Raw genomic sequence first — 12,222 nt, forward strand, 5'->3', positions numbered from 1 at the left:
CCAAATAACTCCAAATTGAAAATGTTTTCAAAATACCTTCAAAGGGACTTTCAATTTAATTCTTTTAAACTTCCAACTCATATTTCATATAATTTGAAGAAGTCATTTTATCTTCTCTCATGAAAATCATTGAGTTGCATAAAGTTTCTGCATTTGAAATATTTTCAAATGGAATTCAAATCTTTTCAAAACACATTTTTATTTCTTTTAATGGAAGCAATCATATCATCTTCACTCTAGGATTTTGTGATGAAATGAATTTGAATTCTTCGAGATCAAAATGCAAAGTGAAAGTTTGGGAAAGTCGTTTTATTCCCTCTCATTCAACTTTCAAAAAGTTTCAAATTTCACTCAATTTCACTCAATCATTCACACAACAATCAAACAAACAAACAATCTATTTATTTAATATAACATTCCAAAATTTAAAATTTTGGGATGTTACAGCAAAATCATAGCAACATCAATCTTAGAACATAGTGGATACTAGGGATCAAGCCCTAACAAATTGACTTGATTACATGATAAATATCATCCAACTCCATCACTGTCCAGCAAGCCTACGAAGGAGTTACTCACTCCCAGTGGTGAGCATCATGAAATTGTTGATGGAGGAGGGTTGATGACGACGACGGTGGCAAATCCCCCTCTCCGGAGCCCCGAACGAACTCCAGAACAGCCCTCCTGATGAAGAACAAGAGGTGGCGGCGGCTTCATATTGTAAAACGCGATGAAGCTTCTTCTCTTATTTTCGCTCAGGGAAACGGAATTTATAGAGTTGGAATTAGGGCAGATGGAGCCTCGTGGGCCCCGCAAGGCACCAGGGCCCTGTTGCCTTGTGAGCAACTGGTGCACCCCCTCCGGTGGATCTTCGTTCCAGTATTTTTTATTTATTCAATAAAATATCTCCGCAATGTTTCGTCCGTCTTTCGAGAACTTATATTTCTGCACAAAAACAGCACCATGATAGTTCTGTTGAAAACAACGTTAGTTCGGGTTAGTTTCACTCAAATCATGCAAATTATATTCCAAAACAAGAGCAGGAGTGTTTGAAAAAGTAGATACAATGGAGATATATCAATATTCACTAGATCATTGATGGCGCGCGTTGCCGCGCCCGTCCATTTTGGCAATTGAATGATTGGAAATTGTATAAAAGTAGACACAAATCATGAACGTTAGATGGATATATGCTTGCAAGATTACCAATTTTAACATTTGATAGAATAATACTCTTAAGAATGTCATAAAACATGGATGCATAAGAAGCACCAGTTTTGGTTATGCTCATCTTGAGCAAATAAGACAATAATGGAGATCACTATTAGCGTAAGCAACATCAATTGAATTCAAATGGTCGGTCAGTGGAAAATCAGACAATACACAATAGAACACAAAACCTAAACCATACTTCACAAAAAGAATGGAACAATGCCACAATAGTGTCTCACTGCCTAGTTTACACTTCTTCAACCATAATGTTACTAAAACTCCAAACAAGTTATATGACCACATTGTGCTATTCATACTCTTTAAACCTAGAGTTGACGACCACCCACTCTTCTTTATGGCAACAATGCTTTAGAATACAACATCATCACTTTGGCAACCGCAAACAAAAATTAAAACCTATATATCTGGATAATGTCACACCTAGGCAATTTCTACCATTTGTACTGTTCGGTCGTTTTGGTAAGAGTGCCTTCTACTGTTGTGAGATTCTCCATCGTTGGATGTCAAAGCAGAGAAATTGGTTTCTTTGTTAATTTTAATTTAGATATGAGGAAGCCTTCAACCATGCAATAGAACAAAAGATGAGATAAAAGTGATTTAGTGCAACCAAAATAACACAAAATATGTTACGTGCCAATTTACTAAACGTGTAACACCAATGCACAACTTACTCTGATCAATCATCGTAGCATTTCTGAGCTTATCGAAAATCATGTGCATAATGGTAGATGATGATTGCACTCAGGTAAGCCTGCACACACAAAAACACTTTATAATTAAATACTTTTGGCATTCAAATCATGATGCTAACAAATATGATCGTAAGACATTTTTCATTTTTTAAATGAATATTTTATTAGGGGTAAGCTTCAAAGAAACAGATAGCATGCTATTTTTTATTCAGAAAACTTATTTGTTTTCACTGCAGAGTCCTCCCACTTTGCATCGTAAGTACAAAATCACCTAAGTAAGGGTATTTTAGTGTATATAAAATATTACCATACATTGGTTGGTGATACATGGAAAGCAACGGCATCCAAGTACCTGTCAGGAAATTGAATGAATGTAAGATGAGTAAATTGTGAAGCACTTTAATGGAGAGAAAAATTTAGATATAGACGAAATCATTTATTTACCCCTCAGTTTTTGTCAAAAAGAAGTTTAAACAACCAACTCTTCCTGTACCATCAGCATCCCACCTTTTTCTAACCAGTTACCTGCAAGCAATATGAATGATGTATATATCACCTCCTGGATTGGCTCCCGTCTACAATCGACTGACGGGAACCACAAAAAACGTATATAATTAACTAACGAGTTAGCTGTTTGGATCCACACGATCCAGACCAAGGACAAGGGTAGGGAGGAGACGCACCATCACGGTCATGTAGAAATGAACGGAGTAGAAGAGATCAAGCGAATCATCCTCCCACATATCCTCCTCGCATGGCTGAGTTCTTGCCTTGCTGAAGCTGGCTTTTACACTATTACAGCTCGCATGAAAAAATAAGAATCAAGTAGGGAGTGGAGAACATGTGGGCAGCTAGGATTCTTGCTGCCAGATAGAGGGAGATGGGGGCAAGGGAAGAAATAAATGGTGTGAACTCCTAATTTTGAAACTACATTAACGAAGGGCTAACAACATTTACATATCCAAACAAAGTGTGTCGTTCATGGGCTGCACAATTGTATAGAATTTAAGAAAATGTCATACAACCTTGTCATACCAATCGCGAGCTGGTCCAACTTTTTCAAATCATTTGACCTATGTATGAGAAGATAACACATGGCAAAGGTATGCATACTTGAAGGCACATAAGCAAAAAAGCCAAATTCAGAGTTGAACCTACAAAATATATGCATTTTTTGCCTAATTTATTGTTGACTTTATCATCAATTTGACTTCAATATATTGGTAGAGAAATCATTGGTAAATTGATTAAAGGAGCTCCAGAAGAGGGGGCCTGAATCAGGTAGTGGTTGCCCCATACATGCCAAGAAACTCGAGGATGTATCAAGTCTCAAACCTACAGACTTTCGCCCCACTTTAATCTCTCTATAAGAATAGTATACCCGAAGAAGCATTAGACAGTAAGTTCTATTTTCTCCCTTTTTTATCCCATGATGGGAAGATTCAAAATCTTCAGCACATGCACAATCATGTTACCGAAATTCCTTTGTAGATCGCCCATTGAGCATCGCTCATGCAGCAGCCCAAATGAAACAAGAATCCACGTCAACATCCGAAGAGGACACTGATGGGAAACAAATGAATCAATCAATCAATCAAATACTTGAGTTGGGGTGTGGGAAAAGAAGACCAATAAGTCATTGTTGTTGTTGGGGTAGCCCATGAAGCTAAAGCACCTTGTCTCGGCACAGCCATGTCCATCGTGAACGCGGGCGAGACGATCGTCACGTCGTTACCCGGGAGCTATATGATTTGGCTGTCAAACAAAATAAGGTCGAAGGCGATACGAATGTGAGACGGATGATGGTGGGCATCATCTATAAGGAAACAGCTGAAGATTAAGAGGCAAGTAACGCATCTTCACTTGCCACTACCATAACGAGAAGAAGATAGTCGAGCTTCATCGCCGTCATTACGGTGCCGCCGTCTACACAGCGACGGAAACGAAAGGGGCGCTTTGGCGCTGGGCCAGTAGCGGCCGTCGATGAAGAAGGCTGAATCGCCTGGGAAAAGGTAAACATGACAGACCTCTCATAGCGCTTTCTCCGATGTGGTCACGCGGCCGCGGTGGCGCATCTCGGAGTTTCGCCGTACGTCGCCAGAGGAGAGTGATCGAGATCCGCCGCCACGCGAGGGACGTGACCTAGTGTCCTATTCTTTTTTCTGGCTGCAGGACGCGATCGATACAAGCCTATTAGGCCCAAGTTAATATCGGACGTCCAAAAATGTCACTGGAGCAGCGGCCCGGCAAGGTTAGCGCTTGTTAGTAACGTACGCGTGATTCAGAGCTAATCTGATGGCCAAACATGCTTAAAAATAAGGATTGAACGGCTGGGAATGTTGATGGCATGAGAGGGCTGGAAAAGCGCTCGGTTATAATGCTTCTAAATGTCTCAAAGTTTTAACACCTTGCATTATGCTTTGCCAGGTATATAAAGGGTTCTTCAGCTTGCAATTTAATAATTCACCATCCAGAAAATACTTTGCTTCCAAAATACGTGGACACAGGGAATCTGGATTATTAATAAGCCTCCATGTCGGTTTGGCCAACAAGGCTAAATTAAAGCAATGAATATATGTAAAACCCATGCCTACTTGATTTTTTGGGCACACATCTTTCATCATGCAAATCAGTGCATTTTGCTCTGAGCATTCATCTCCTCACCAATAGTGCGACATCACGTTAGTTATTCCCTTGCAAGTTTGTTTGGGAATTTTGAAGACTCACATTGCATACGCCGGTATAGATTGGGAAACCGCCTTGAGGAGCACTTCTTTCCCCCTACCGAGAGTTGTCTCTCCTTCCAAACATTCACTCTTTGCCATACGCGATCAATCAGATACTGAAAAGTGTCAGTTATATCCAATCCTGCGTGTCCTGGTAGGCCCAGATACTTATCATTAAGAGCTTCAATCATAATATTTAGGGTGTTGCAGGCTTGCACCCTCACCCCAACTTCCGTTCATGGGCTAAAAAGATGCTAGACTTATCAACACTAACCTTCTGGCCTGAGGGGGCACAATATGTGTCAAGTGTATGCTTCAAAGTATTAGCATTCTTCAAATTTGCCTTCATGAGAATCAAAGAATCATCTGCAAACAATAAGTTTGGGATAGTGGGTGCTTCTCTACAAACCTTAACTCCCTCCAACAAACTTGTTTCTTCAGCATGATTCAAAAGGGTTGTGACTTGTGAGGCCTTTGGTACACAACAAAAGCAGATACAATGATAATGAATCACCCTGTCGCTCTCAGTAATTTTAAAATTAAGGCGACACAGTATTCAACCGGAGCAACATAATTCATGACCATGTCCAACCAACTAGCATGAAATCTCGGCTTCAATAAAATATTTTCTAGAAAGACCCATTCCACTCAGTCATAGGCTTTATGCGTATCCAGCTTAACATCACATAATCCTTCTTTCCCTACATGCTTATGTGTGAAAGCTCTCATATGCAACTAACACGTAGTCTCTCATTAGTCTTCCCGGTACAAAAGCACTTTGCGCAGGGCTAATAATGTTAGAAGTATAAACTTAGGACATGCAGCGAGCACTGGCCTTTTGGTTCAAATTCCTCTATTCTAAAGAATAAAAATATCTAAATGATAATGCCGGCACGTGTGACATTTAGGCCTCGTTTGATAACAAAGTATTACAAAAAAACAAAATATTGAAAACCACAGTAATTTAGTCCGTAGGTACACAAAACCATGTTTTTACCATAACAAAGTATTTTGAAGTATTTATAATACTTGGACCTGTTTGACAAGAGCTGTTTGAAGTAGTTTCAAATGGTGTGTTCAGCTAGCTACACACATGCAAACTGATTAACGGCCATGCACTAACTGAATGGCCAAGGTAGACGCGCCATGCGCAATCTCGGTGTTACACTTACAAAAGCAAATAGGAGTAGGCAGTCAACGGCGGAGCTGCACGTTGCCCGGACCAGCTTGGTTTTCTTTTGCGTCTGAGATCACCGAGAGCTGCGCGTGGAGGCACGACCTAAAGCTCCGCAAGATGGTGGTCTTAGTAGTGGATCATGCGGCGAAGCTAGCTTCTCGTGAACTGAAACAGCTTGGCCTTCATCCGCGTTGTCGTCCAGGTAGTTGTTACCGTGGAAAGAGACAGGCCTAGCAGCTTGCTCCTCCCCATCAACCATGGCAGTTTGCACTGCACTGTACTGCTTTTCCTTGATCTGTCCATGACTGCCCGATCAAGACGACCTCCATGGAGGCATGGACAATGGTCCGGCAGCTTGGGAGCGAGCGAAGATAGCAATGAGCTCGCCCCTTTCGCGTGCTTAGTTTAAAAAAGAAGTCTGGGGTTCTTTTTTTAAAACAGAGAAAATACCATGGTATTGTGATGAGGACATGGCTACCACAATTACACCCATATCCCCTATTGTTTTACCTCTTGAAACAGTTGTTAGAGCTCAGATACGTCAATTAAATTATCAGGTACTTTCGTTTCTTGGTAATGTTTCTAGTGTTCATGAGAATATGATGCTGCCTAACTTAGATACATTTGTGTTGCTTGCAATTGAAGGACCTGGCACGGATAAGAAGGTTGAACATTGGAGCATGGTCAAGCATGGAGATGAAGGTGCGTGCGAAGAGAACAAGAACGAAGGTTCAAGTGGAGATTTCCGGACTTTGAAGCCATCATGATGACATACAAGATGATGGACGAAATATACAAGATGGCCTTTCATAAATTTCGTCCATAGCTTATTATTGGTGTTGCGCCACCTTATTTTGGGCCAGGCCCATGTAATCTATTTTTAGAGTCCATATTATAGGAAAAACGACTTAGGAGGTGTTTTATTCCCACCTTGCCAAGGATGGACAAAACCCCCTCTCTTTTTCCTATAAATATAGCCCTTAAGGCATCGTTTAGACTTGGGTTTTGTTTAGATTAAAGTTCGCCATAGCTGCAACTTCGCGTACTTCATTTGTGTTTAACGACCAGACAAAGGCGTCTCAGAACCCCACCTTGATCAATAAAGCTTTCCTCTTATATTCGCAATATCCAGATTGCAATCTTAGTTTCTTGCTTGTTCTTCGTTTGCCAGACCTTCGTGGTCAGGTTGATCGTGCTCCGGCGTGGTCAATAACCTCTTGGAGTTGGTTTAGCGATTGCTAAGGCGCGACGTCCTCGCACGTTCGTAGTCGGATCGTCAAAGTCGACTTCCTCCAAAACGATAGCCACCATCTCATCGAAAGACGGGACACCTTTGTCTCTATCATATTGGAAAAACTGTAGTATCAATATCACAGTTTTTAGTGGTTGTCAAACAGCTCAAAGTAATTAAAACCATGCTAATCCTAAAAATTGTAGTATTTAAAGAATACTTATAAAATACAGAGCTATCAAACAGGGCCTTATTAACATGGCCCAAACGCAGTCGATGCCGTTCAATTCATTTGCACGAATACTGAAGCAGTTGCCATCTGGGTCAAGAGCCATGTAAGCATCCATCATCGTGTGAGCGTTATCATTTAGTGCCACACGTGTGGGTGCTCCTCACCTGGATGGACAAACGATGCTCGCCCGAACGTGTGGGCGAACTTGCTCTTCTCCCACACGACGATCGCACTGTGGTATATGGCAATTACAATTGTGCATATGTGACAACTAGTTAACCACACACGGCAATTATGATTGACCATACATGGCACTATGGTTTGACCACACGTGGCAACTCCAATCAGTTACACATGACAAATATATTTAATGATACATGACAGACATGCCGAATATAGTTAATAACACATGGCAACTAAAGTTGATTACACACGTGCTTGCGCTCACGGGATGGGGTGAGCAGTTGCCACACATGGTCATGTGGGTCGTCGTAGCTGCGCCCGAATGTGTGGGCAATTTTAATATTCGCCCATACAGGATCGTGTGGGCTGACTCCTGGGTACGACCGTTCAGTCATATGGTCGGGTGTCCATTGTGCCACACGTGTGACAGTTATCGGCGTCCTAAAAATATACCCTTAATCTCTACTATATAAAAGAAACGTAAGGTTCCCTCTCCCCTCTTACGTCGCCCACCCTTCGTCCATCCTTTCGTACGACCCCCACGGCCCCACCCCACCACCGATTTTCTTTCCTCCCTCCACCGGTTTTCTTTCTGCTAGTTCCCTATTTGCCGGTTTTATTCACATCTGGCTGGATGGACCCGCTATATTTTTGGCAACCAAATAATTCATGTATGGTAACCAATCTTTTGTTTTGTAATACAAACGTGATCAGTACATGTATGGTACGGTAATGAATACCCTCCTTGATTGCGCAAAAAAAATGAATATCCTCTTTGGTAATGCAATAAACTCAATGGAGGTCATCAGTTTCCTTTCTTTTTTCCACCAATCGGTAAACAAATCAGAAGGAAGCAATCAGATGCATGTACGGAAGATAATCGCGGAGACCGCGCGTGGCATGCAGGAAGAAATTGTCGAGATCTGCGGAAACGAAGGAAAGAAATCTCTAGGCTGCTCGCACTCCCCCATCAACGGCCCTGCACATGCACTATCCATTTGGATTTTCTGAAAACGTGATTCATATATCTCTTTCTTATCCCTATGGCCTATCGTTGTGGGCACGTTTCATCTGTATAGACGCGGGCGGCCGAACGGGCTCACCGCTGTACCGCACCTCAAGACCATGATTCTCAAGATGCTGCGCCACGGCCGCCCGCCATGTCCGTAGCACCCACTGAGGTGAGCTCCTTGCATTCGCGTACGTGCATTAGCAACCATCACATCAGCTTTTTAATTGTGCTTATGCGTGGTAAGAAAGCAGAGAGATCACCAATAAAAAGGCGGCAGCAGCAGCTACTGCTGCAAGAGCAAGACAGGACAACGAGAGCATGTGACTCCAATTAGAATTCAGATAATAACAATCCTGCGGTAGTGGACAGTGCTTATCTTCTCAGATCATGCTGATGTTGTACATGAGAAATTATAAAGGGGAAGTACAGATTCAGGTGGTGAAACAGTTAAGGAGTACAAGCTCAAGACAGTCAATGATTCAAGGCATGCACTAATGTCCAGATTTCCATACATTCCAGTATGTTGGTATATGTTAATGTATAACCTATAAATTGTGATCATATGCCATGGGCACTGCTGATGGGATTTCGTCTCCAGAGACTCGATCGTCATCGAAGAGCAAGGTGACAAGGGTGGAAGCTGGACCACATAACATCATGTTGTACTACTCTGTATTTAGAGTGATCATTGCATGCATCTTTCATTATTTTTGTAAATAAGAAATTTAATATGACGTCTCCTGTGCAGGTAATAGTTGTTTCACTTGCAAATTAGACATACAATACACTTCATCTCCCAAGCGAGGTAGACGACAATATGATTACGTATGTGTTGGTGTTCGAAAAACACAAGCAGCTATTCCCTCTGTAACATAATATAAGATATTTTTAGACATTATTGTAGTGTCAAAACGTATCTTGTTGTAGAGGGAGTAGAACTCAATCTTGGGGTTTCATTGCCCGTTCATATTCTGTCCATATAAAAATGGGACCGAAGGATGCATTACATCTTATATTTGCTTTCTAGCTAAATGTTTATGAACAAGACATGATTTGGCAAGATGTGCATGAGGATTGTAAAGGTATATATTTGCCATGATTGTACTGAACCATTAGAATATTTATGCCCCGTTGCAATGCACGAGCAATTACCTAGTAAAAGAATAAAAGCCAGGCGCGAGTATGGCCGTTAACGGAATCATCATGATACATAAGCCCAACACGATCACCGTCAAAATCGGGATCCAACCACATTTTACGCGCCCGATCTCGTCTATCGCCGCGGTTTACGTGGACCGTTTCCTTCCGGGCCTTCCTTAACCTACGCTAAGGCGTTAAGCCTCTATAAATACGAAGGCATTGTCACGCAGCTTCCGTTAATCATCCTAATCCTACTGCTCCGTCCCAGGAAGGAAGCCATTATTGCTCCGTTCACCTGCTGCTGCCCTCTCCTGTGTCACGCACGCCGCCTCTCCCTCCCCCGCTCCCAGCCTGCAACCTCGGGTTCACCAGCACAAGTACAACCGGAGAGAAGCGGGGTTTCGCCTCCAAAATCTCTCGTCGATCAAAAGAAGTTCTTGAGGTCGATGTGACCCCGTTTCCATCTTTGGAGGTTTCGTAGAGAGGATGGGTTTTGCGCGGGGAATGTGCTGGATGGATTCCCGAGGTCTCTGTTGAATCCAGTTTCTTGGAGATTTGGGAGGTTTGATTTCGTCCGAGCTCAGGACGCCCAAACCGTTGTGCTTGTGTCCCGGGGAGATTATTTGGAGCGGCGGAAGGTGGTGCGACATGGTACCTGCTCTTATCTCATCTCTTCGTCTCATGTAGTTTTTTCTTCTTCTTTTGTTTCGTGGTGTGGCCAGAGCCAGAGCCAGATTCGTTGGTAATCTAAAACAGAGATATGTTTTTTTGGGTCGATTGTGCGTAGAGATATTGGCTTATAGTCAACTTGGGCATTGTTGTGGTGGACGCAGATCCCATTCGGCCCAGTGAAAGGCCAATCTGTTTAAGGGCCTCTTTGGATTGCAGGAAATTGAAAACGTAGGGCATGTACAATGCTAGGTGCTTAAGGAGGCCCTTAAACAATGTTGGGTTCTTATGCACCAGTACTTAGGGTACAATGCTAGATGCTTAGAAAACAAACAGAGTTTCTCTTAAGCACCGGTGCCTATTTCTACATGAGAGATACCTAATTAAGCGTCTACCCTCTACAAATAAGCACCGTGCTTAAAGAAACTAATGTTTATTTCTCTAAGCACCTCCCCTAAGTGCCTTGCATTGTACAAGGCTTATTAGGAGAGACAATCCTTGCGTCTCAAAAAAAAATTTGACTTGCAATGCACATAGGTGCTTACGTTAAGTAGACATGTTAGAACTGTATGGGAAAAGGGGTGGTTACTTTGGCAAGCACCGGGACAGGAGTACAGGACCGAAGCAAACTCAAGCACTCGCTTCATTCTCCAAGCACCGGCTTATCTTGATGTGCACAAAAAAAGAACCTGGATATTTTTATTGGGGCAGCTGTCTAGGCACCTGCACTGTACAGGACCTTACTATGAATTCCTATAGGATTTCGAAATACTGAAACAAGGCATTCATTTGTTGCTGTCTCTTTGTGGGTTGGGCCTCTCCACCTCTTCAAGGCCATGTACATACCAAGAAGTATCAGGATGTTGATGATTTTCCCCCTTATTTTTCTGATTGCCAGTACGTAGCATGATATCCGACCAACTGACCAGTGACACTCAGATCGGATATCGTATGGTAACTAGTATGTTTTCCCATTCGAATAGATAGTTTTATAGATGTTTTTCAAGAGGTCTCATTGGAATTTGATAAATTGAGTTTATCCCGATATGGTTACGAAGAATACACATATTTTGTTCCTTTTCATGTTATGCTTGGCATTTTCTCAATCCAAACCTAGGTAAACAATATATCTGTTACAACTAGAGAAGGTTATTTTTTTTTTTGCGAGATACTTCTACGCTCACCAATGCACTAGGCGGTGGTTCTATGCTCACCAATGCACTAGGTGGTGGCCAAACTGAGCACCTTTGATCCCAGGTGAATGCTATAGAACGAAGGCTCAAGACGAGCTCGACTTTGAATTAATAAAGCTCTCAACCGGCCAGGAATTATGACGACCATCATCTTACAAGGAAAAGAAAACGACAAATACAAAGCGCTACCAAAAAGCTTACAAACACAAGGAACAAGAAACAACCAACGAAATGAAAAATGAAAGATCTGCTTGACATCAACCATGCCGCTTGAGAACCTCCGTCCCCGATGGGAGGCGATCACGCAGAAGCTGCCACATGAAGATCTTGATCTACACCGAGGGCCGCTTTCCACAAAGATGTGGTCCATGCAAGAGTATGCACATGACATAGGGCGCTATATGTTGAGCCAACAGAGAAGAACCCCAAAGGGGTCAAACGCCAACATATGGCGTCCGGATGGTCCGGAAGCATCGGCGGGAGGGCCGCCTGAAGGCAGGCCAAGCAACAGTTTCCTCAGGGCAAAATGTTCGTCGTAATGAGACATTCCAGTTTCCATTTTTAGTGTCCGAGGAAACCAACATCATCGGGTCCACGCAGAAGAGGGTGTCATCTCCATTTCCTATAGAAACGAAAAGCTAGTTGAATCTCATGCTTGATTGATTGAATATACTTCCAGAATTGAGACCCTTCCCTATGTTCACAAGTAAGAAGAGGGCCACACTATAGATACT

The 12,222-nt window shown here is 42.4% G+C and overlaps 1 protein-coding gene and 1 long non-coding RNA gene across 2 annotated transcripts in view; one reads left to right on the plus strand and one right to left on the minus strand.

Annotated features, from left to right (window-relative positions):
• Positions 1 to 642: 642 nt before the first annotated feature.
• On the minus strand, positions 643 to 4,029 carry LOC119305356. Its single transcript, XR_005148639.1, has 6 exons — positions 3,601 to 4,029; positions 2,609 to 3,488; positions 2,370 to 2,450; positions 2,233 to 2,277; positions 1,905 to 1,984; positions 643 to 972 (listed from the first exon to the last, which is right to left on the minus strand). It is a non-coding gene; the product is annotated as an uncharacterized LOC119305356 (long non-coding RNA).
• Positions 4,030 to 9,882: 5,853 nt separating this feature from the next.
• LOC119308210 overlaps positions 9,883 to 12,222 on the plus strand; it is a 10,725-nt gene continuing 8,385 nt past the window's right edge. Inside the window, exon 1 of the mRNA XM_037584331.1 lies at positions 9,883 to 10,277. Within this exon, the coding sequence (XP_037440228.1) occupies positions 10,275 to 10,277 (3 nt within the window). The 5' untranslated portion in view covers positions 9,883 to 10,274. The remainder of the gene's footprint in view (positions 10,278 to 12,222) is intronic.

This window comes from Triticum dicoccoides, chromosome 5B, assembly GCF_002162155.2.
Source record: "Triticum dicoccoides isolate Atlit2015 ecotype Zavitan chromosome 5B, WEW_v2.0, whole genome shotgun sequence".
NCBI lineage: Eukaryota > Viridiplantae > Streptophyta > Magnoliopsida > Poales > Poaceae > Triticum > Triticum dicoccoides.